Raw genomic sequence first — 26,131 nt, forward strand, 5'->3', positions numbered from 1 at the left:
AAACATTCCCAAAAAAAATTTATGCAAAGAATTTTTCTTTTACTGCAAAAGAACACGGCTCCAAATATCGGTTATCAGCCTCCTTGCCTACTAATGATCAGTATTGGCATCAGCCCTGAAAAAAAAAAACATATCGGTCTATCATTACATTCGACTCCACTGCCTGGACTGGTCTTTTAACCATCACGTCTTCAGTCGGTGCTTCTACTAAATACTTTATTATCTATCTGTCTATTTATCTGATAGTCTCAAGTAAGCTGGAATAGTTAATAATATTTCAGGGCGGCTTTGTTAGTTTTATTTTTTTCTTAAAAATGCTTAGTTTTAGTATTACTTTTTGTTTTTAATAAAATATTGTGTATAACCTGTGTACAAGATTTAAAAAACACACACCATGATAAGTATTGTGAAGTCAAAATTCTATAAAACTATCATTTTAAAAACATAGGTACTGTACAACAGTCCACAGACTTTTGAATTACAATGAGTGCCGTGCATTATACTGCTGCTAAAGGTAGACGCATAACAACCCTAATTAAATAAAGCTAGGATGCCAACTTCGAAAGTGTATTTGAATTCCTGAAGAGAAGTATTAAACCTTGTTGTAAGGTGTACTATTTTTTTTCTATTATACTTTGGTATACTATGTTTTTTTTCCCATATAAGAACCAATAAGGAAACGCACTGCTTATCTAGCAAGCTTAAAGTCAAATCCGGAAAACAGGTCATGTGGAGGTGCTTTTTTATTGGCTGCTGCTAGATGACATCACTTCTGTGTGACACACTTTCGAATGTCCTTATTCCGGTTAATATCCAAATAAATGCATTTAAACAGCTATCGCAAGCATATTTTAAAATTATTTTAAATTTTTTGTTTCTTTTTTAAAGGAATCGGACGATGAAGATGGGATGCCCAAGAAGAGGTGGCCCACAGTGGACGCATCTTACTACGGAGGACGAGGAGTGGGGGGCATTAAACGCATGGAGGTACACTCACGCACGCACGCACACACACGCACACGCACACACACACACACTCAGCACTTTCGCCGTTAATGCGTTTCATGCAGGTGCGCTGGGGAGAGAAGGGCTCCACCGAAGAGGGCGCCAAGTTGGACAAACCCAAAAATGCAGTCGTCAAGATGCCTGAGCAGGAATTTGAGCCTTATGAACCCAAGGCTCGCAAACCCAACCGCCGGCCCACGCAGCGGAGGAGGTGGTACACGCCCATTCAGGTTTGTCTTCAAATAATGCGCAAACTCTATGTAAGCAAGTTCAATATTTGAATGAATTCTATTTCACTTTCCAGGGGAAGCTAGACGCTCTGTGGGCTCTCTTTCAAAGAGGCTACGACCAAGTCTCTCTGATGAGGCCTCAGCCTGGAGACCAGGTGAGTGCTACTTCATTTAGCGTGCGGCAAAAACAAAACGTGCGCACCAGACATTGGCATTATGACTATAATTATGGATATTTGGGGGTTGGGGGCGGTAGGGACCGCTTAAAAGCGCCGTTGCAGACCGTGCTTTCATCACGCTCTCAAAGATAGAAAACATCTGCAGTCACGTTCCAACATAATGCAACGTAATGTACTGTACACACGACAGCAGCCGTAGATCATTCTAACACACTCATTGCCTGTAAAATGGCGGCTTGATCCCCCACATGTCATCAATGGCGCCGTTGTTGCCAACCCTCACTTTTTATGTAAAATTTCTAAAGCTGTGCCGTACTGTGGGCCGCCATTGCCGCGGTGACATCATTGTGTGCCATACAAAGGTGTAACACAACTAGATAGTGCAAAGCGGCGCCTGTTTTCTAACCTTGGACCCTTGTACTGCACCCCTATAACCCTGCGGACATGTTTTCATCATCATGTTGGTTGCCATGGCGTAACATCTGCAGTTGTCAATGGTGTCATTGTCACTCCCCATTGGAAAATTGTCAATTTGTCGTTCTCTCATGTAACAGTATGTGCCGTCTATAGTCTATAAAAAAAAGTCACCATCAATGCATTTATCCCCACTTCGTAACTTTTTTTTTCTTCTTCCGAGCTGCACAATTCATCTTTGTGAGGACAGAGGTTTTTAGAGATTTTCTCAGTCACTTCTAAGAAATGCCCCAACAATGAGCACAAATGCCTTCATGCCCCATTAACTGAGAAAAATGAAACTACTCTTCACATATATACAAAAGGAGGAGGAAGGGGAGGGGATGCACTTTTGCGGCAAGTGAGAGCAGGATTCCGCTGAAAGGCGTAGCGGAGATAAAAGACGACTGCAATGACGCCTCGTCAAAGAGCCGCTGTCGGCCGAGCTTTGAGTAGTGACGGATATGGCAGCAAATGCAATAAATATGTGAAGTCAAGACGGCGTTTTAAAATGAAAGAAACACACGGGGATTTACATAGAAACATTAGACCAAGAAGCCTTATTAAAGGGGACGTCAACCTTAAACATTAATTGACAATAATATGTTATATGTGACCTCACTCATCTAAACATGACATTCTGATTAATATTACATTTGTGGACTATGAGTTTTTATCCATCTCAGGGGGCGGCCATTTTGCCACTTGCTATTGACTGAAGATGACATCACATTTGCTCAGGGCTCAGGCAACAACCAAGCCCAGCTCACCTGTTTTCTGAAGCTGAGCTGGGACTGGTCGTTACTTGAGACCTGAGTAACTGTGATGTAATTTTCACTCGACAGCAAGTAGCAACATGGACGCCTTCTGAAATTGATAAAAAACTGCTAGATTTTGCTGCTTAATTCATATTCCACTAACGCAATATTAACCAGAATATTGTATTTAGACTAGTGGGACTGTATGGAACATACTATTGTACTGACTTTATTTTATTTTTATAATTTGGGGGGGGGGGGGGTGACTTCCCCTTTAACACAACACTATCACCAGCAAGCTCTAGTAAATTGTGACCCCCCCCCCCCTCTCTTAATATTACAAATGTGATTTAATCAATCTGTATTACAACAAACAATACAAAATGTATTATCCATAAATATTTTGGTTCTATCATTTTATAGGATTGCAGCAAAATAATATGAAAGACAAATTATTTACAGTATGTACTTCAATTAGAGTTGTTGACTTGCAAAACGACAACTTCACAAAATTCTACCAAACAAATGAGGCAAGTCATAAATCAGATCAGAACAATAATACAACCATCACTTCAAAAGTTTATATTTCAAATTCCCCATACAAATGCCAATGATTGATTTTATACACTAGAAAAAAAATTCACGTTGCACATGACAGATCTGGAAAGATTGAGCATTTATTCAGGGGAGTTCTCGTTCGGCTTTCTCCCCGCATTACTTTTACCTCGCTGCATCTGCAAACGGCCATCAGCGTGCTGCCACTTTCTGCCACACACTGTCTTTGCATTTTACGTGTCTGCGCTGCGTAAGTGTGTGTGTGTGTGTGTGTGTGTGTGTGGGTGGGTGCTTGTCACTGTAAGTTGTGTGTCAGCACTGCCGAGTGAGCGTCACACAAACAGATGGGCAGTTTAAAGGCCAAGAGCCATATTGTGACACAAGAGATTCCCTTCTTTTGTATCTACAGCTGATGGCACGGATGCTCCGTCACACAGGACGGCAGAGACCAGAGGGTCCCCCGCCATCCTGTCCCCACCCCCACCCCAACGCTGTCCATCAGCCAATCACTTTGCTTTAAAGCCTCACTTTGCCCTAATTTCATCCAACACATTTTATCACTCACCTCTTGTAGCGTTTAAGACTCGACTTTTAATGTCTGCCACACGTCCAAAGCATCCATCCATCGCTCATCCCATTCAGGATAAAGCTGGAGCTTCTCCCAGCTGATTTTGAACTGCTCGCCACGCCAATCAATGACAGGGCCCATCCAATTGGTTTGTCTCTGTATGACAACATGAGAGTTGTAAATATCCTCAAATCAAAGTAATAAATTATTTAATCTTGTATGTTTGTTACAAGAGCAACTTAAAAAGTTGGCACTGAATTTGTATAAATTTACACGACACAAATACAAGCTGATTAGATTTCGATTATCTGTATTTAGGTACTATTACTAAGAGAAAACAAATATTTGGATAAGGATTCAGATCATTATTTATCAATGGACAAATAGTGAATTATTCCATTGTAGTTGGAGGCAAACATCTCAAGCTGTTAACTGAATCTCCTTTCCACCCTTTAAAAGTGATTGAAAATCATGACTTCCTTTGCTGGATTGGTTGATATCCCAAAAGTGGGATTGCCTTATTGCTTTTTTATTTCCGCAGTGGAAAATCCACAACCATTCATGTTTACATCTGGCTTTCTGTGAATTACGTCATGTGCTTGGCGATATTGTCATGCTTGATGATGGTCTGAGATGTGCGTCTCCCCTCGCATGTCCTTCTTTACTGTATAGGCCACAAATGTGTATGCGTGCGCAACATATTGACTGGATGATATTTGTGAGTTTGTATGTGAAGGGCAGAGTCTTGAGGCCTGTGAGGTGTTGGAAGGAATGCTGGAAGTGTTTTAGTGGTTTTCCTAAAAAACAAAACAAAAAAAAGTTAAGGTTTGGAGGGTGTCGCCAAAAGGGGAAATAAAGCTGTGACAAACAATACAACACAATAGGAAAAGGAAATAGGGAAAACAAATATTATAATTGAAACGAGAAAAAACTAAACAAAATAATGATAAAAATAGATATATTCCATTATTTTTAATGAATTATAAATGGTAGCCATTATTTTGATTATTTATTTACACTATCAAAATTATTCCTACACTTTCTCATTCCTCCAAAGGCTATACAATACTAAATATATTTATTATTATTATTAAAATATGATACAATGACAAATTCAGGGTGGCAAATCCAGGTCCAGAAAGTAAAAACCCTGCCACAGTTTAGCCCATTGTGCTAGCTAGCTAGCTCCTTAGCAGGTAACCGAGCATCTGGGGAGCTAGCTAGGGAGCTCGCTAGCTAGCACCTGGGGCTAAAGCCAAACTATGGAAGGGTTTTTACTTTCTGGACCTGGATTTGTTACCTCTGCAAATGTTATGCGCAATTGACTGTGAAACATTTAGAGCTTTTTAGTTCCTCTCATATGGTGAATATTCAACTCAACTCAGCTACAAATCAAACATGATGACATACAAAACAATGAAATATAAAACAATTAAAAACAAAAAAATTTAAACCCAAAAATGTTATTTTAATTATATCTTCTTTGCAGCCCCACTAATCTAAACACGGTAATTTGATTAATATTACGATTGTGGAATATGGGTTAAGAAGCAAAATCCACCCGTTATTATCCATCTCATGTGGCAGCCATTTTTTCACTTTCTGTCGACTCAAAATAGCAGTTTTAGGGCTCAGGTCACGGTTCACCTGTTTTCTGTAGCTGAGCTGGAATAAAAAGTGTGTAACAGTAAACCAGTTGAGATGTGAAAAAGGCTAAATGTGTATCTTCTGTCTGGAGATGACACAAACAAGTGTCCTTTTAGATTATATCCATTTGACCAAGTTTAGTTTATCTTAAATTGTTGAGTTTTTTTTTTCTCTTGTTTTAGTGCTCTTTTTACAGCCTCCTCTCGAAGCTTCCTGTTTCTGTTTATTCATGAGCCAGAGCGTCCATTCAGGCCATATGTTGTGGTGGCTGCATGCTCACACTCGCACACATATTCATGAGCTTGTGTTCTCATTGTGTCCATATGCTCTCACTGGTGTTGTACCGCTGCTCCCAAAGCGGCCCGTTCTCCGCAGCCCGGTGACAAGACCCCGGCGGTCACCCCACGACACCCCTCCTCTCCTCGAGCAGGCTGACCCCAATCAATTACGCAGCCCCTCACATACATGCACTCGCACAATGGCGCCCCTCAAGCCACAAAGCTACTGCTGCTCGGGCCATCTAAATGGCCCCTGTGTGACTTTAGGGCCTCTCTGTTTAATAAGGTGTTATAATCAGACCACCAAGGACACAGAGAGACCTCTCTCTATCCCTCACAACAACACCGACTTTGCAACTAGCCATCAATAAGGACAATAAGAGAAGCGTCCCACTCTTTGCTGCCTTGTAAATCATGATTAGCGCCCTCTGTTAACTATTGTGGGCATATTTAGAAATGCCCCTTTATGTTGCAAACACATAACAAGCCATAAAGCACTTTCTGTTTGGTGTCACAGCACAAGAGGGGGAAAGGGGAAGACTGCGTAAGTGTGTGCCTAATTTTGCGATTGCGAGTTATTGTGGCGCAGGTGTGAAGGGAAGACAGGCGCGCCTCTGTCCGCCCGCAAACAGTCTCGCCTCTGTCAGCAAGTCACTTAGGCCGTCTTTTGGTTGAGCCTGGCGCTCATTCACTTAAAGTGGAAGTCAACCTTAATACATTTCTTGACAATAATATGTTATATGTGACCTCACTAGTCTAAACGTGATATTCTGATTCATATTAAATTTTTGGAATATGAGTTAAGAGGCAAAATCCAGCCGTTTTTATCCATCTAAGGGGGCGGCCATTTTGCCACCTGCTGTCGACTGAAGATTACATCAATGTTGCTCAGGCTCAGGCAACAACCAATCAGAGCTCACCTGTTTTCTTAAGCTGAGCTGTGATTGGTTGTTACCCGAGACCTGAGCAACTGTTATGTCATCTTCAGTCGACAGCAAGTAGCGAAATGGCCGCCCCCTGAGATAGATAAAAAAACGGTGGATTTTGCTGCTTAACTCATATTCCACTAACGCAATATTAACCATAATACCATATTTAGATTAGTGGGGCTGCATAGAACATGTTATTGTCACAAAAAAAAGGGGGGGGGGGGGGATTGACTTCCCCTGTAAAAACGCCAAACACGAAAACCTAAGAGGGACAGTGTGTATCATTTAGCAGCATCTCGTGGTGAACTAATCATTGATTTTAAAACCCCACTATTAATTGAATAAAGGAGGGGGGGGGGGGGGGGTTATCACGTCAATGTACATATTTTTTCCATATAATCATAGGTCTAGTTATCGCTAATTATGTTACATAGGCTGCACTGCGCCGACAGGAGGCTGGCATGTTTCGCCGCCATCTTTCTGCTACCGATACCCGAAGAAGAACTTTGCGAACATAGTTAGCCTCGGATTACAGCCAGTGTTGGACCCAATAGGTCGACCACCGCTTACCTTCCACGGCTGAGGTCTGCTGGTGTTCGTCGCTGAGTCTCCATCTGCTTTGCTCTCGCTAGCTTCTCCTGTTAGCCGCTCTTGTTAGCTGCTTCGGTGAGTTGTTGCTAGTCACTCTTGCTCACCAGGTTGCTCACTCGGTCCAAAGTTATAATGCTACATTCACACCAACAATAATTAGAAAACAGAATACCAATTCTATGTTATTATTGATACTGATTGTTTATATGAAGTACAAATAAATGAATATTTATGTTGTGTCTTTACAGGGTCGCTGCATACGCTTCCACAGGGTCAAGGAAAGCGACTTAGCCACCTACAACCGCGACACCCCCCGCGCAGCCCCCTCACCCCCGTCCTCGCCCCTTCCCACCGCTTCTCTTCCTCCCGCACCGGCTGAGCAGCGACCCCTGGTCTCCAACTCAGTCCCCCGCACCAAACCCCCTTCCAGAGGCCCCCGCACCACGCCGCCGTCACGCACACTCCCTCCCGGGCCACCGCCATCCCGCACACCCCCGGGACCACCTCCTTCCAGACCCCCTCCCAGGCTGTGATGATGATGATGATGATGATGATGATGATGATGATGATACAAGTGGTCCAATTCCTGCAAGCCTGTGGGCTTTGTTGCTGGACAGCAAAAACATACTGAATTTATCCTGACATGCAAACCATTTTGTTACTTCAGTACTCACATGGTGACTAATATGTAGAAGACAGCATGTAGAAGTCTTAGGATATTCTAGAACAGGGGGGTGAACCAATACTGACCTTTGGGCACATACACATTCTTCAGTCTTGAGCGTACCTAACATGCATATTTTTGGAATCTGGGAGTGATTGGAACCAAGGACCTCAGAACAGTGAGGCAGACTTGCTAACCACTAGTTAATCAGGGTTTCTGCAGGTATTAGCAAATCTAATTTAATGCTTTTTACTGCCATTTTTAATGCAACTTGAAACTAATTTAATGCCCACGTCGTACTGCAAAAATACATACGCGCACACTCATACATACACATACTGTTTATATACTAGGGCTGTCAGCCGATTACAATTTTAATCGTAATTAATCGCATGATTTACACGGTCGCACATTATCAGTTCTATTTGTACAATAGTATAGTTTTCAAGTTTTTTATACTCTTAACATAAAAGTGGACAAATATGGTTTCCAAACAAATTTGGTTGTACCTTTGTTTGATACAGAAATTGTATAGTAATTACGTTAGGTGAAGTTAAATAGATAAATGTAACAGTTAAAGGAGTGTGCAGAATTGAATCATAGATTTGTGTTGAGGTAATTTTCTGCTCTAGGTGGCATTAGTGTTTCATGTTGGTGACTTTTGTGCGTCTTCTTTCAAATGAGAAGGAATTGGTATTTAGAACATGAAGCAACTCGTTGACTGCAGGCCATTTTGTTTATTGTGAATTATAACTAATCACCAGTCCCCACAAATAAATTTTCTTAAATCACATTTATTATTGCTAAATTGTGTTATAGTGACTCAATTGCATGATGAACGTTTTTACAGCAATTGTATTTACATTTTTAATGCATCTAAACATTGTGTTTAATGCTTTTTAATGCCATAATTTGACCAAAATCCATTAATGACCCGCGGAAGCCCTGATATTAAACAGTTCTATTGTTGCATTCTTTTTTAGTATGGCCTTACATAGGAAAAAAGGTTCCTCACCCTTTCTGGAATGTGTAGAAGGTTCTGTGAGTAACTTTGCTTTTGTTTTATTACAGGAGATTTTAATAAAACAATTAAGTGTTGTAATGAATAGTCAATTGAAAGATGTTTTAAATGTAGACTACGCTCTGAGTTGCTGCAAATTTGGCGAACGGTCCCTTTTACATTTCCCAAACGGCTCAAATTCTCGTTGCAACTGCAGGGCAGTTTCTACAGATTGTATTTATTTTGTTAGCCTTGGAGTTCAATACTAGGATTTTTCTTTCGGGCAATGCCAAGTTGTATTTTTTTTTTTTTTAATGCAAGCAAGCCCTTCAAACTGACATCCATTTGTGGTCTTTTTACAAATTTAATACCAAAGATTGCCTTGTGCTTTTCTCTTCACTTTCGTTTACTGACTGAAATGATCAATTTGCATTATTTCTGTATTAACAACTTTAATAAACTAATTTGTTTTTTTTATGACTCACCTCTTTCATCTAATAAAAGTGATCCTTATATCTGCAATATTCAGACGCTTTAGCAGAAATTTGCTCGCGAGACGGTTTATGACATTTATTATTTAGTGCGGCAGTGCTTTTCCTGGAATTAAACAAATTGGCTTTTAACCGCTGTCAGGACACTAATAATCCATCCGTGACATTTATGGAGTCACAATGCAAAATGTGATATATATTTTTTTATTATTATATTGGCGTGTATTCAAAGTCATATTTTAAGTTTAATTTTTAGCGGTAGGGATAAGGTTAGAAGTACAGGGTAAGCAGAGCTGCTATGTGTTTTGTTGGATGCAGATTAGCTTGTGATACTCGTCAACAGCAGGTCACAGACTTGAAAAAAATAAACCATTTTAAATTTTGATTTTAAAAAATACATACAGAAAGTACGTATGTTTTCTTGAAAGATTCTTTTTTTTATTATAATCAACGCCTGATCTCACCCACAAGACAACAAAGGAAATACATATTACTTAGTCTTTACATCTCACTCAATGTGAAGAGCAGAATTAGTATTAGTAGAGGCAGTTTAAAACAAACTGATGTCCTCTTCACATGCACACAAGCCATACACGACGTCACCAAACACACACATCTGAATTTTCTTTGAAGAGTCATTCATGGTCTTCAGGCTTTCCTCTTGCTCTTCTGCATTTTTCTACCTGACAGCGCCCCCTTCTGGGCCCCTCTCACCATGCCCTTAAACTGGCCCTGCAGCTTAGCCCGCTTCCTGTTTGTGGAGAGCGCACACACAAACGCACACCATGTCACTGACATCTTCTGTGAATGATATGGTTTGGAAAATGGCGTTTATACCATACCTGCGATTGAGCTGAGCCTTCCTAAGAGGGATGTAAGCATAAGGGTCCGGTTTCCCTGCCTTCTTGACATCCCCTTTTCCTTTCTGTAAAAAAATAAAAATTATATATATATATCCATTTATTTATATTTACGCACATTTAGGCTGTCGTCGTGTTTTCTGCATGCTGCTTCCTTCACCTTTGACTTGTACTCTGATCCAAAGTCTCTACTGCCTCCAAAAGGTCTGTGGATGCCTGAACCTCCAGCTGAGTAAAACCATGAAAATCCATTAAATTCAAACGGTAGGCATTCATTAAAAAAAATATATATATATTTCCTACAAAATACAAAAGTGTTTAAATTTGATAAATTACTTCACCAAACTGCCTCTATTAAATATATAAATAAATATTACAGTACAAGTGTTTAACTAGGTCAAAATGATAAAAATATAATAATAACCTTGTAAGTTTATAGCAGTTTTCAAGCAAACCAAGAATGTTCATCAGTGACCGAATGTTTTTACACTTAATCACAAAAATGTAAGTAATAGCATTCGTTTTTAAAGATGGCTAATGTGCTTGATTCTAACTTATATTATCATTCTAATGCCAGCAAATATCAAGTATATATATTTTTTAATATCACTTATATAATTAATCATGAGAATAATGAAATGTCTCTCAAGGATGGCCACTATATTATGTTAATAGCTAAGAATGAATGGTATACTGTATTCAATTCATTTGGCATAAGCTTAGAAAAATGTGTTCTCTCTTAATAATAGATTGTATTTTGATACCATTAGCTTTTATATCTTTCATTACTTTACCCTTATCCCAACAATATGCCATAAGGTATGAATAGTTTCACTATTTTGTGTGGAAGGTATTCCATTATTTACAAGACAATTTTCTAGTTTCAATTTTTACTATAGCCTGCGTATGCAGCAACAAAAGGGTCCTGCTTACATTTCATATGCAATTGTTCAAAAACAACTCAAATATGAGGAAAAACATACATAACCATAAAACTAAACCTCCTTATGCCTATTCCAGTGCTGTCAATACTGTGGTGCATACCTTTATAGTTAAGATGTGGTTCTGTGTCCATATGATCAAAGTTGTCATCTCCAAATTTCCTCTTCTGTGTCTTTTTCTAAAATAAAATTTAAAAAAAAGAACAAAAGTAATGCACATTCTAAAAAATGGTGTTGTCCTTTGGCAGTTCATCAATGGTAAGAACGCTTACGCTCTTCACTCCAGCCTCTTCCAGAATATCCTTCATCTCGCCGTCCTCTGTGAGAAGCGTGTTGCATTATTCGAAAATTTCCGAGTGCTTGCAATTAATAACGATGGTGACTGTTACCTTTCTGGTCATCCTCTTCTTTGATTATCAGCCGCCCGTCTGATGTCACCTTGAAACCGTGTGCCACCTTGGTGTTCTTTTTCTTTTCGGGGTTGGTGGCTGCCAGAGGCAAAATATTCAATAGTCAAAACTCAATCAATAGACAGGGATTTGAAAGATTATGCAAAGTACTTTTGCCTTGCATTTTAGAACTGTTCAATTATATTGGCACACAATTATACATTTCACACTCAGTAAGTACATTTGTGAGTAATTCAGATGAGAATTAATTCAGATGAACATTTCTTTTTTTTCTAATCCCAAATTAATCACACGTTATATCTGTTCTAAATGTATGATAATAAAAAATCCAAGTTTTTCATAGTCTTATTAACATAAAAGTGAACAATTATGAATACAAAAGTTGTATCTTTTGGTATCGTACTTATTTAGTTCACTGATCCATGAAATTAGAATGAATTACTATAAATAAATAAATAAAGTAATTTTATAGTAAGTAATTCATTCAAGTTATTTGAAATTAAAAAGATAAACTAAACTGTAAAAAGTTGCGTAGATTTGTGTTCAGCTAATTTTCTGCTACTAGGTGGCATTAGTGTTTTTGGACATTGGTGAAAGGAACAGCAAATTTTTTGTTTTTAAATTCAGAGCAACTGGTTTTTGGAACATGTAGCAACTTGTAGACTCTGGTCCATTTTGTTCATGGTAAATTACAACTGGTCAACAGTCCCCACAAAAACATATTTTTATCACATTTATTATTGCTAAATTTTGTTAATGACTCATTTGCACGTTATATGTAAAACAAAGCATGAACAACAATATTTTTAACATCAATTGTATTATTATTTTTAATGCTTTTTAATGTCATTTAAGGCCTTAATTTGAGCAAAATCCAATAAATGACGTGTAAGGGCTTTTAATAACGATATACAAAAATATACCTTTAATGTAATAAATGTACATTATATAGTACATAATGAAAAAATTAAAATATCTTGATTAATGTTTTTTGTTTTTTTACCAAGCACTCTTTGTGAAACTTTAGGATCCAAGAAGTTGAGCGGGTCATCCTCCTCTCCCTCTTTCAGCCAGGCCTGACCCTTCTGCTGCTTGCCGCCTTTCTTCTTCCTCCTAGCTTTGCCTTCATCCTCTGACGGCTCGCTGTCCGACCCCGCCAGGATGTCCTCAAACCTGAGAAAATAAAACCACACATTAATACGTGTAAGCGCTGCATGCGAACAAAGAGGTATTGTACCCGTCATTGGCGGCTTTGGGAGCCTCCTCTTCGCTGTCCAAGTCTTCCTGTTGCTCCGCCGCTTGTTTCTTTCTCTTATTGCGAGCCTCCGTTTTACGAATGTTGCACACAACTTTGTAGTAGTCAAGAGACAGCATTCTTTTCACCACCTCGAACCTGCACACAACAGCGTACCGTGATGCCTTTAAAAGAATAATGGCACTCTCCACAAATAGAAAGATTTTTCGCATCAAAATTTTGTGCATTTAACTCTTTTACTGCCAAAAACGTTAAATAACGTTTAGTAAAATCCTACGAAGGGGTGCCAAAGACGTTAAAAGATGTTCACTATGTTCTTCTTTTTTTTGGGAACGGGTGGAGGAAAGCCTTGGCCAGCTGTGCTGAAAGTATCAAGCAGATCTAGTTAGTATAATGACTAGTTTTGGCCCCTAGATGGCAGCGATTACTCTCTTTGGACAAGATTGGGTGGGCGTCAGTAGAAGACGTGAGGCGGAGCTAAAGTGTTGAGGGGAGAATGATGAAGCGAAAATGCCGATCGGTTGCAAGCAGCTCACGCTTGAGCATTTTTTTCAAAGACGAAAAGCATCAACCAATGCTAATAAACAGCACATTGATGACGACGATGATGATGGTGGCTCCGAGCTTGACGCCGAAGATGGAAGCGTTGACGCGGCGGCTATGATCACGTCGTAAAGCCTCACCGGCTAGCGATGCTAACAGCGGAAAACGAGCACTTCTGCACAGGCGGACGTTCAATCGGACGATGAAGAGTAGTCGAAAAGCATCGACCAATGCTAAAGAGCACATTGATGTCGACGATGATGATGATGGTGACTCCGAGCTTGACGCCGAAGTTGGAAGCGTTGACGCAGCGGCTATGACCACGTCATAAAGCCTCACCGGCTAGCGATGCTAACGCCGGAAAACGCGGAGCACCACCGAGCACTTCTGCACAGGCGGACGTTCAATCGGACGATGAAGAGTACCCCGAGTCCAATGCATATTCATCGGAGGAGCGGGTACAGTCTGATCACGGAGAAGACACTGGTTCTGGACTACGATGCCACCATGAATGGAGTGGATAAGATGGATCAGAACATCTACCACCCGGTATAGGAACTGAAGGACATGAGGAAGCCAGACGTAACACCACCGTAACGTAACCGTATCATGATCCTGATAGTAGACTTGATGGCAACATGGCCAAACACACACTGCAGAGTATATACTTGCTATTCCCCGGGGGAAAAAAAGCCGGTAAGAAAGTGTAGCGTCTGCACGCGAAGGGGCAATCGCAGTGAAACTAATCTGTTGTGCAAATCCTGCGTCTCCTTGCACGCACGGAAGTGTTACACAAAAAGAAAAACTGTAGTTGAAACATCCACATAATTGTAAGTAGTACCACAGTTGCACACATTTGTAAATGGTTTGCCAAATTGTTGTGTCAAATTGTTACACTGTTGAATGTAAATCAACGTATTTTGCTATCAAAAAACACTTTTTCATTGTTGGTGGTAGTGTTTTACATAAGTAAAGCACTGTTTAGATGTTTGTGGCATTATTCACGGTAAAAAAAAAAGGTGTCACATTCACTAGAGTGCATGAAATAATACCGTTTCACTAAAAGCTTGATTTCTCCGTATTTTGGTCCAAAACAGAGCATTTGGATGAAACTAACCTATTTTCTATTGTTGATTACTGAATAACGGAATAAGGTAGAAACAAACTTTTTTTTCTGATTGGCCATCTGCATGTGTTGCTGCTCATTTGTGTTCAAATTACTTAAAGGGCAATAACTACTGCAACATCAACCCTAGTTCAATCTATGGCGCTTCACATGATGTGTTAGAATAAAGATAGCAGACTTTCCAATGACAAATGTTATCACAGTTGCTCAGGACTAGGTAACAACCAATCACGTCTCAGCTTTCAAACGTCACATAATCACAGAAAACAGCTGAGCTGTGATTGGTTACCTGAGCCCAGTTAACAAGTGGCAAAATGGCTGCCCATTTTGGCGCAATATATTAATCAGAATACCATGTTTAGACTAGTGGCGGCACACAGAACATGTTATTGTAAAGAAACGTTTTGACTTCACCTAATCAAAAAATATGTATTTACTACAAATAATGCATCTTAGTTCTACTATCTATGCCATTGACATATTGACAAGTAGAACAATTAAATGCTCATCCATTTGATAACAGAGGGTACAATTAACCTGCCTATTCATTTTTTGGGAAATTTAAGTTTGGCCGTGTGCTTTACATTGAGACTTTTCATAGTTTGAAATACAAGCCTTGCTACAATACAAGGTTGGAAAACATAGTTCTACAAGTTCTCAGTTCAGTTCTCCAATTTCTGTGCGAGAAATTAAGGGAGCACATACACAGAAAAACTAAAAACACAATATTCCTCCACGCCTTACCCAAATTTCCTGATAAACTTGGTGAGGATGTTCTTGAGAGGGACTCTGAAGTGTCGCCTTGCATCATCAGTCAAACTACCTATCCCTTCCAACTGGCACAAAAACAAACGTTAGAAACACCTATTTTCAAAAGAGGACTCCATGTTATTCACAATGTGATATTCACGGTGTGTCCGGTGCGTACCATGACACTGAGATGAGACGCCAACGTCTTCGTCTCCATGGCAAAAAGGATGACCTTGATGAAGCTCAGTGCGGCCTTGACCACTTCTCTGGTGCGCAAGTTCAGCAGCAGGCACACGTTGTGCAGAAGCTGCTCCATGGTGGACACCTCAATGGAGTCTACAATGAATAACAAAATGTATTTATTTCACTCTTGGATAAGTCTACACACCCCTGTTCAAATGAAACCAAGATATTTCTCATCATTTTTCCCTGTCATTAACTCATTGACTCCCAGCCATTTTCACTGAAGCAATCTCTTTCACTCCTGGCAGTTTTACTGGATTTAACTTATTTTGCCAGGCCCACAGAATATCGTGTTGTATTGTTATAAAAACATGGAACCTACCAAAAGAAAGATTAGAGTCTCTTCTTTCATCAGGAAAAAAAGTACATTTCTATCTGTTTAAATTAGCAGCAATTAGCATTAGAATTTAGCTAAGTTTCATCTTTATTCACAAATCTATTTAGAACTGTGAGTAAACTAGCTTTTTTTTCCCCCAACATGGCCCTCTTTTGCTCTGCTGCCACCCGCTGACCAATTGTGTAATAAATACCATTCTTCAACTGTTCTTTGCAGTTGAGAGGCTGCATCAAAGCCTTCTGTATGCTCTTGTCTAGCATAAAAAAAACATTTAAAAAACAAATAAATATGTCCTTGGGACATTTAAAATAGAACGTATTTATACGTTTTTGGGAGCAAATTAGTTAACGTGAACTACAACCTGAAGAGGTCCATTTGGGGGAAAATAGTTTTACAGGTTACATTATAACAAAAACCTGGCATTTTAAGGGGTGTGTACATTTTTAATAGCCACCATTTCACGTGCCATACCTTTATACTCGTACACCAATCGTGTGAGTGCCAACACAGTGCAGGTGATCATGGTGATGGGACCTGAGAGACCTGCATACACCATCACCAGATACTGCTCGATGGCCTCTAAAACACAAACGCACACAAACACATGTATTAATTGAACCTTTATAGAGTTTGCTTCTCTAACAAATCTTGATTTGTTCACAACTTGGTTTAGATTTTCCACAGATTTTTATCTAAAACTTGTGCAAGGAGTCAATACAATGCTTGCAAGTAAACGATGCCTGGAAGATGGAGTTAAATGATAGCAAGCTAACTGGAATAACTAATCTTTTTTGTTTTTATTAATTTAACCACGGCTACAAGATGTTACGTAATTAACTGCTGAGTGAACTCAATAACCATTAGGGATTTATTCTTTAAATGTTCCAATAAAATGTATGAATAAATTATGGATTAAAGGTTAAAAATACTATTAATCTTGAGGGTTCTATAATTTTGGGGGGGGAGACATAGATTTACTGTTACAAATGTGAGATTAAAAATGTCACTTGTGTGCATTAGCTTCTAACTTCTATTGAGCGTTTCCCTTGTATGGAGCCAAACTTTATTTATTCATTTAATTATAATCAGTCAATATAAAAGCTCATATTTTAGCAAGTTATTACTGGAGCATTAGCTTTTAGATAATTCCTAACAAACATGACTTACTACAGGCACCAAAAGTTGTGTTTTTGTTGTTTTTTTTATAAATAGTTTGAAAGCAAATATGTCACAAATCCCATGATTTAACTATTAGAATGATCATATAGCAGTGAAAAATTCCCTAAGCCAATCCGAAATTTCACCTCATTGTTAATCCAACACATTTTCTTTACTTCTCTTTGTTAGTTTACCTTGAACGTTACCGCAAAAGCGCACAAACGCGTTTCCTATTTCCACCAGCAGGGTGTACGCATTCTTGCGAGCGCCCACCGACATTTCCTTGGTGCATAAAATCACCTGAAGAAGAGAGCATCCTCGTATAAATGTCAGGAATCAGTGCCTTGTACACTGTGCGTTAGCGTATGTTTGGCTACCTCTGGCAGCAGCAAGGCAATGAAGTCTTTGTGTTCTTCGTCGAGTCTTTTCGTGATGTGGATCAGACACTTCAGTCGCGGCTGAGAACAGCAATAGTGGGAAATTATACATATAAAAAGAAACTTATTCAATAATCATCCCACAAGTCATATTATGAACAGCCCTCAGTAGTACAGTTGTCCACCAATGCAAACTACAACCACAATAATAAAGTCACTTCACTGACAACATTAAAACGTTAATGTTCTTATATTTTCTTAATTCTTTATTATTATTTTTTATGTTTATTTTTAATTTTAAAGGCACAGTTTTCTCGGACACATCAGATTGTGCAGGTGCCCACACTAGTGTTTTGTACTGTCTTCTCACCCTTTTTGCTGGCGATGAAGCATTTTTCAGAGTTTCCAGCAAGACTGCCTTTAAAGTCTCGAGGTTGCCCAGGACGAACGACCGGCACTCGTCTCGCTCCCCTGCGCACATCTCCTCAAGCACGCGATAAGCCTTCTTCTGCATGCCCGGTTCTTTCATCTAAACGGCAACACGGATGGTTGTGAGAACAACAAACGAGTTTGAAGCTTGCCACGCTTTGACTGCACATGCGCTCAAACCTCCAAATACGGCCTGATGAGCTCAAATGTCGTCGTCATTGTTAGCAGATCCAAGAAGGGCGCCATGGCAACCACGAGGTCCATCATTGACAACCTGAGTAGTGGACAGCGATATCACTCCTTATCATACGGCCTTAAAAAGTGCCACAGTTAATCAGTGGGTGCCTCCTTCATTTGAACAATTAAATGCCTCCCTCTTAAGAGTTTCCTCATGATAAATTAAACTGATAGTAGTTAACCTTCTAAGTTTTGCTGCTAGCCAAAACAGCAGCAGTTATGGAGGCACATATGTAGCTTCTTACTACAAATGTGTTCCTCATGTATTAATTAATTAATTAAATTACATTTCTCCATAATTCTCTGTTTTCTGTATATGTACTTTTGCATCTGCATTTGCGTAAATAAACACCCACAGTAGATTCCTTAACTTTCAACAGACAACTGAAACTATATTACATACTTATACTGTATAAAGTTAACTTACCGGGTGAACTCTGTGCTTTCGGTACTAGTCAATCTCTCTGTGGCTTTTTCCAGAAACGTCTTGATCATCTAAGGGCAATTAGGCTCTTATTAGCATGAGGTTTTTTTTAATCAACACACTGCATGCTTTTGAGCTAACCTGCAGTTCAGTGACCGTCAAGTAGACTTTGATGGTGTCCAAGACGGCCATCCTGTAGGCTCCGGACTCTCCGTCGGCAGGCTGCTGGCTGTACACGTTGAAAAGGATGGGCAGGAAGTTCTTGGAGAAGCGGCCCACTTCGGCTTTTTCCTCCTCTGCAGACACAGAGAGGTGATCAGAGACGGCGGTGTCACCAAAGGCGACGACTTGCCACACAAAACAACGTGCCAGTCGTGCAGCTCTTATTGATGATGGTGCGCAGGGCGTGGCAGATGGTGAGCCTCAGGTCGAGCCGCTCGTTGATGGCCGTGCCGAGAGAGCGGGCGATGCCTTTGAATGACGCCACCAGGTCCACTGGACACGTGCAAAAACCGGGAAGCATGGTCCAAATCTGAAAAACGCATGCTGCTTAAAACTACATCCACTCATGTCACTAATGCCCATGCTGTTTTATGGCTAAGTATGGAGAATTGCTGGACACATCAAAAAGCACTTACTTGAAGCTGTAAGATCTGATAGACTTTAGCTACCAGTTTTTGACCCGCTTCCTCCAACTCTTCAGCTACAACACAATAGGAGGCAAATCATTAGCCAACGTCATATTTAAATTGATTATTTGACAGATGTTCAGATGTACATCTCTGCTTGAGCGTGGAGGCCAGAGGGAGGAAATAGGAAGTGAAGAAGCCCAGGTGACTGTTCTTGACGTGATCGCGGATGACCGGGACAAGCCAGCTCCGCGGGAACTCCAGATTGTCACTGGTGACCACACGCAGTGCAGTTAAGTAAAAAAGACCTATTATAGTATTGTTAGAATTATGTGTGAGCGCGGAGCACTTACTCATAGCCAGTGATGTTGAGAGGCACGACTCCCAACACAACCTCAGGGCCCATGCTCTGAACAGCGCCGCCAACCGCCAGATCCAGCTCACCACTATATGGGAAGTGAGGAGTGGCCCGCAGGTCAGCAAGAGACTGCAAAGACTACAAGCGGAAGGGGGGGGATTCATAAATAAAGTACAAATTTTCCATGACAAAATGATTTTCACGGACATACTTTAATTACAAAATGAGTCAACCACTTGCCCAAAAACAAAACGTGGACACTTTTTAAAATACTGATTAAATGATCAGTTTGTGGTAATTTGCATTTCCTTCTACAGTGGTGAGCAATATGGGTAAGTTTGTCCAATGATAATCATGTGTTTTGACCAAAAAGAAATAAGACATTTGGGACTTTTATTTTGAAATCCATTTAAAGACAGGAGTCCGTATCATCCACAAGACAGTCAAGAACCCATGAAATCAGCTATCAGGTTTGTATTCTCTCACAATTAATAAAAAATTATATTAATTGTTAGCCTCATAACTTTGATTTAAGTTATGGTGTGACCAACCATCATCTGGTGTGACCAATGTATAAAGCTTAGCCTTTCCATGGTAGAGGCATGTCCTAAATTATAGGTGTTCTAAATTGTAGATAATACTTACTTATCAGTCAATAATCCATATATCTAGTAGAATGAATATTCTGACATTAAATCATATTTACCACCTGTATCACTGTACCTTGGTCATGACAGGGTGTGCATGTTTGCCCGCAACTTTGTAGAAGCAGCCGAGAATTTGCAAAACAAAAGGCCAGGAAGCATGGAAGCGATAGGACAAACCTTCCTCTACAAAACTGAAACACGCACATGAAAACACAGCACGCATTAGCATCACGTAATTTCCTGTAAATTGTTTCAAAATGAAAACAGCTCTGCTAACCGAAACATTTTGCAGACATAGGAGGGGTTCCCTGCAGAGGCCGTAGCAGAAACCATGCCAATTTCCTCAATACGCGGACCCACACACTCGGTCAGCAGTGTCTGAAATATGAACATGAACCAGTTTTATGCATTAACCAGTTTTTTATATTTTATATGAAGATATGCCCAATATACTGTGGATAACGCTGCATGTTTAACATCATCCTTTCGTGGACACTCCTTTACCTTGAGCATGCTGGTGGCCGCAGAGACCACCTTCATGTGAGGCGACAACAGGCAGGACATGGCGGCCGAAAAGAGGCGAGGCAGGTGGCCCAGACTCAGTGAACTCTGCAAACTGCACAAATGACACACTCGCTCATTGAAAGTCCCAAGAAAATTTCTTAAGAGTGTGTTACCATGCTAGGTGAACATGCGCCTTCTCCATGACGGCGAGCCAGGCCAGCAGAGGCTGCAGGTCATTCTCACTGGGCAGGTAGTCGTACAAAGCCTATAGAGAAAAAAAAAGATAATTCATATCATAATCTATAGCAGGAGAACTTTTGTTTTCAAGTTGCTCCAGTCTTACTGTGATGATTTGTGCGTTGAGTTCAGGTGACAGATTTGAGGTGCCCGGCTTCCCGCTGAAGAGTCTGTGGAATGTCTGCATGGCACTGGCGGTCACCAGCTTCACACAGAAAAACAATAGCAATTGTCATCTTGTTGCAGCAACATTAATTAAGTCAAATGTGCAAACAATGTGAAATATAAGGAATAAAAAAGTAACTGTTGTTAATATGGGAGCACATAGCATATTGGGGTTACACTGAAAAGAAAAGACTAAAACGGGAATACAGTTGTATCTTTTTCTCATATCTTTACTTTGCCTGCATAGAGATAAAAAACACATATTATGATTTAGATTAATAAAATATTCAGTATTTGGAATTGATTTTCTAATTGACTTGTTAAATAACTTTTTAAATGTCCAAAGTACATGACTTAACTAAAATTTTGAAAATGTGTGGCATTTTATCTCAAAAGTATTTATTTAAATATATTTTTACATTTTTCGCTGAATATTTTTTGCAGGAGCCCTCATAATCCTTTGTAAATGAGTATTGCTGTCATCAACAAGTTGCTTATTTTTTTTTTTTGTTATAATTTCTTATTGTTACCAATACCTCTTTCAAAGAGTACAGAGCTTATAATTATTTTATTTATTGTCAACAAAAACGTTTTAAATTGAAATCAAAACTCTACACGTCTCAGAACATGCAAGTTCCATGCAATTGTTTTTTTCCTCCAAAATAGTTTTCAGGCTGCTCTGACAATTTTAACAACAATATATTTGTGTGGGAAACTGTGGTCCTTAGCTAACAACTCTAATTTAGAGGTGCAATGATTAATCAACAGCTAATCAATTGCCAGATTAACCTATAATGTTTCTAATAAATTAATTGCTTAGAGACCTTGTTTGAATTTGTGTACAAATGCTCGGAATTTCAGCCTCTCATCAGTAAATGGATGGAATGGAAGTGCAGCTCTGTGTCGATGTACGGCGTGCGCTAGCCAAGTCAGAGGTTGCCCTGATGACATTTTTAAGTTGCAATTTCAAAAATCTAGTATGCTCGCATGCGTCCCTAGTGATGTAATCAACGCAGAAATGGATGCATGGATGGACAGATATATTTTAGCCGAGTGTGACCCTTTGGGGCACTTCATGTTGGGCTATGTGTTGTCAGGCGTATCCCCTTGAGGTGAACTTGGAGAGAAAAAACTAAGTCAAGACAACTCTTATAGATTGAAATTTAAAAATTAAAAATATAAAAAATGGGCCATGCCAATTGGATGATCCCTCAAAACTTGTTTTGTTGATCGGATTGAGCATCCCATAAAAATAAAAAATCAGATTAATCGATTACTAAAATAATTGTTAGCCCCACTCTTGTATTTTGTTTTCTATAACCTTATTAAGTCTAAAACGTGAAGTGTTCCATATAGTGACTGATTTTCAGTTTCAGTAGATCAGCTTGCACATCTGTTTGCATGCACAAATATTTGATAATTTGTTTGTTTGTTTGTTCTCACCACATGGCTGAGTGTCATGACTCGCAGCAACGTCTCACAACACGACTTGATGGCCCCCAGGGGGAACGACGTCATCAGTTCCTTCAGGAGGCCCAGCATGTGGAGCGTGGTGGTGTCCTCTCTCCGCCCTGCACGTGGAGAATAACAGAACGTCAACATCTTCATTAATGGCAGGTAGAAAAAGTGGCCTACCTCCTGCCTGCTCCATCAACTTGATACAGAACTTGGCTGTGGATGCGGCAACAGGGTGATGGGCGGGCGCGTTTTCTGCAAACAGGAAGTCGCTTCCTCGGAGGATAGAGCACACGGCTTGCTGTGCCGCTTTACGTACCTGCACGGACATATGAGGACATGCGCTCCCGAAAATGGACGGATGGATATTTCCTCCACACACAAAAAATTTAGATAAGTGAGCTGACCTTGGGTTTGCTATCCACGGCGAAATTGAGTAGCCCGTCGTACGCCTGAATAGTGGAAGGGTATGTCCAGACAGTCACGTCCTGTTTTCTCAACAGAGTGGCCAGGCATGACAAAATCTAAGGAGGACAGCAACAAGACGATCAACCTGATGTGTCTGAAAACAACTGAGAACAAACGAGATTGTATTCACCCATCTGAGAGACGAGGACCTTTCAGACAATGCCTGCTGGGACATGATGTCCATCAAAGCCTTGTTGGTGACCGAGAATTTGGAAATGAGCACCGGGGCAGGGACCCTGAAAGCAGCCAATGGCATTTATTCATTTCATTCTTCAACAACTTTGACATGAATGCATCCATTTGTGTGAGAGCAAACCTTTTCATGGTGAGGTTGAGGAGGTACGCCACTGCCGCCTGTGATTCCGCTGAATCCACCACCTCCAGAGTGGTCATCTACATACACAACACACACACATGCTGTAGATATTTGTAATAATATTAAAATGTTAATACATTGCCTGTACTAGGGATAGACAATTATTGGCGCTGATATTCAGCATTTTGACAAATATCGACATCAGCCATTTTGAAGAATCATACGGATAAGAGATCTATTTAAAAAAAAAGTGTTCAGCAGAAAAAAACACTTCAGGGAAGTCATTTTAAAAGTTTATAGATGCTACTGACCCTGGGAACTCTCTGCACCGTCTGTTTTTGTTTGAAATTAAAACTAAGATAAGTAAAATTTTAATATTTCAGATATTTTGAAATTTTAGAAAACTTTATTTACTATAAAAAAACAATGGGGAGCCATTTACTTCAGTTTTTATTTAACTTTTGAAGGCATGCTACTACCCCTGGGAGATCCCTGAACCTTTTGTGAGATTCTTAAAACAAAGATGTCTATTGCAGGGATGGCGAGATCCGGTCCTCAAGGATATTTCCCTTCTTCAAAACAGCTGATTCATGATCAGCTCATCAGCAAGCTCTGCATAGGCCTGATAACAATCCTGTTAATTGGAATCAGCTGCAGTTTGAGTAGGACTGCGGTCCTCGAGGACCGTAGTTTGCCAGCCTTGGTCTATTGACGAAGAGTTTTTTTTTACTCGAATATTTTATGAATCCTAAAAGTTGTTCAATAATCATATGCTTTAAAATTAAGAGCTGGAGTTAGTATTTTTTTATATTTTGATGCCAATATTTTCCCCTTTGTTGAAAATGAAGATCGGCCCCAAATATCGGTTATCGGCGTCTTTGACTATACTAATAATCTGTATCGACCCTGAAAAAAACATATCTGTCGATCTCTGGCCTTTACAGTTAATAACGTTTTAGGTGGTGACAGTTTGGACTACAATTGATCCATGCGTCACGGCGTGGACTGTGGTCAACCTTTAAAGTATCCCTGCTAAGTCAGCACACATACCAAAGCAGCAAAGTACTCCGTCTCCGTTTCCTTTCCTCCTTGACTACGAATCACCTCTGTTACAGCTGCCAACACAGCGCAGATCTGCAACACACATTTGTAACCTGTTACTATTACAAGTGAAGACAGAATCCTCAATATAGAATCCAACAGATATATGTTCCTTTAGGATGGCAGACATCCACTTCTCTTCCTACCTCTTTGTGAGCGGCCGAGTTGGATTCCCAGAAGCGTTGCACCTTCCTGAAGGTCAAGTTGGAGCAGTCCGAGAGGCCGCTGAGGAAGGTGCCCGACGTCCTCTCCGACAACGCCTGGTCCGGCTCGTCCTCCATACGCGCATCTTTCTGGCTCGTTTTGATCTCCAGTGGACCCGTCTGCAGCTCATTGTGGAGCTTGAGCGCATCAACTGTCAGATCACTTTTTTCTGCACACACACACACACACAACATTACGGCACTTCCATACAGTTTATGTAAAGTAAACTGAATTTATTAAGCATACATTTTTCTTCATTCCTATATTATTCTATTTAATTGGCAGTGGTTATTTTGCCATGACCGGTTCTGCAATTCTTTTGCTAGCATTATTTTGCCGTGAACGGCTCTGATTATTTTACCATGTGTCATGCACTGTGCGCAGTTCCTGCCTCGCTTCACCCCTTTCTGTCTCTTCACAAAGTTTTCATTTGGTTTTGCCACTGGAAAAAAAGGCTCTAATCGTGTTTACTAGCCTAACCATAACCCACTGAGCAAGGTTATCAAGCATAGGGACACACTTTGTGTCTGGTCAAATGCAGCAATCCCGTGTTCTACTTCTTTAAACGTGGAAAAAGTATCAACACAGAGCGAATCCAACGCCATCACGGCAGCATAAAAGTCAAATGAGAAAAATACGCCGCCGTTTTCACAAGATTCATGGCGAAATAACTGGTCAATTCTTCAATAAACAAAACGGGTCGTTTAGTAAACATAGTAAAAATTTAGTAAACATAATAAAAAATAAACCAATAAAATAATAATAATAAAAAGGTACATGGCGGTACAGTATTTGAACCCCTGCGCAGCACCTACGGGGCACCGCTTGACCCACTACGTCTCCAGATTGTACACATACACCCGTGCAGAATTTCTCGCGCGATTCACGGCAAAATAACGCTAGATGGCGAGTTGCCGGTCATGGAAAAACAACCACTTCGTATTTACTGTAAATTATTTGATACAATAATCAGGTATAATGATAAAAGATAACTACAATTACAAAGTATACGCGTATTTTATGACAACAATTAATTATGTAGAAATAAAAAAAATAGTCATACACTCAGCAGACCAAAACATTAAGTAAACCTGTCCTGCACTGAACTACCTTTACAGTTTTAAATGAGTAAAAGGTCAATTCGTGCATTTGACTTTCCATGTATAATAGAGAGGAAACTTTAATTACGCAGAATACTTTTAAGCGACCCAAATAAAATTGCAAAGCTGTGGACTGAAGTTAACTGGCTAGCAGCAGCTAAAGTTAGCCCAGCCCTTTAACCACGTGCTAAAGGAAAAACTTTACCGGAAGGTCGGCTGAAGAAGCGACTTTTAGCAGCATGGCGATGTCGACTCGTCTGCGGATTGGAGTCGCTGCTGTGTCCTTTCTTCCAACGTTTGAGTTTCGAGCCCGTCCCAGATCGAAGTTTCCCCGATTTGACCATTTTCAGGCTTTCCCTTCTTGCTGCATGCGTTCCCTGGCCACACAGATGACTCTGTCGCTCATCTGATGACGTCACAAGACGACTCCCCAGATTGTTTTGCCTGCAGAGGGCGCTGTCTATCTCAACATGAACATTTCTGCATGCAATGCTGTCTCAAAGCTTGCT

At 40.1% G+C, this 26,131-nt stretch overlaps 2 protein-coding genes across 2 annotated transcripts in view; one reads left to right on the forward strand and one right to left on the reverse strand.

Moving 5' to 3' along the window:
- Positions 1 to 9,334, forward strand: part of antxr1d (ANTXR cell adhesion molecule 1d) — a 31,203-nt gene extending 21,869 nt beyond the window's left edge. Inside the window, exons 15-18 of the mRNA XM_086092530.1 lie at positions 889 to 987; positions 1,071 to 1,235; positions 1,310 to 1,390; positions 7,442 to 9,334. Coding sequence (XP_085948656.1) covers positions 889 to 987; positions 1,071 to 1,235; positions 1,310 to 1,390; positions 7,442 to 7,726 — 630 coding nt within the window. The 3' untranslated portion in view covers positions 7,727 to 9,334. The remainder of the gene's footprint in view (positions 1 to 888; positions 988 to 1,070; positions 1,236 to 1,309; positions 1,391 to 7,441) is intronic.
- A 430-nt stretch (positions 9,335 to 9,764) lies between these two features.
- rrp12 (ribosomal RNA processing 12 homolog) lies at positions 9,765 to 26,017 on the reverse strand. The gene is made up of 34 exons (XM_086092529.1): positions 25,828 to 26,017; positions 24,465 to 24,691; positions 24,268 to 24,351; positions 23,218 to 23,294; positions 23,032 to 23,137; positions 22,841 to 22,957; positions 22,614 to 22,752; positions 22,422 to 22,549; positions 20,920 to 21,018; positions 20,750 to 20,841; positions 20,577 to 20,688; positions 20,350 to 20,450; positions 20,149 to 20,263; positions 19,421 to 19,563; positions 19,217 to 19,338; positions 19,077 to 19,141; positions 18,808 to 18,970; positions 18,580 to 18,734; positions 18,442 to 18,509; positions 17,958 to 18,051; positions 17,719 to 17,877; positions 17,349 to 17,429; positions 17,166 to 17,271; positions 16,285 to 16,392; positions 15,412 to 15,569; positions 15,228 to 15,319; positions 12,797 to 12,952; positions 12,563 to 12,732; positions 11,539 to 11,637; positions 11,422 to 11,468; positions 11,253 to 11,328; positions 10,369 to 10,436; positions 10,191 to 10,273; positions 9,765 to 10,099 (listed from the first exon to the last, which is right to left on the reverse strand). Exons 1-34 carry the CDS (start codon positions 25,964 to 25,966, stop codon positions 9,997 to 9,999), a joined length of 3,852 nt encoding a protein of 1,283 aa, XP_085948655.1. The 5' UTR covers positions 25,967 to 26,017; the 3' UTR covers positions 9,765 to 9,996.
- Positions 26,018 to 26,131: the final 114 nt, after the last annotated feature.

Source organism: Leptonotus elevatus, chromosome 13 (genome assembly GCF_054856555.1).
Source record: "Leptonotus elevatus isolate MCC_2025b chromosome 13, RoL_Lele_1.0, whole genome shotgun sequence".
NCBI lineage: Eukaryota > Metazoa > Chordata > Actinopteri > Syngnathiformes > Syngnathidae > Leptonotus > Leptonotus elevatus.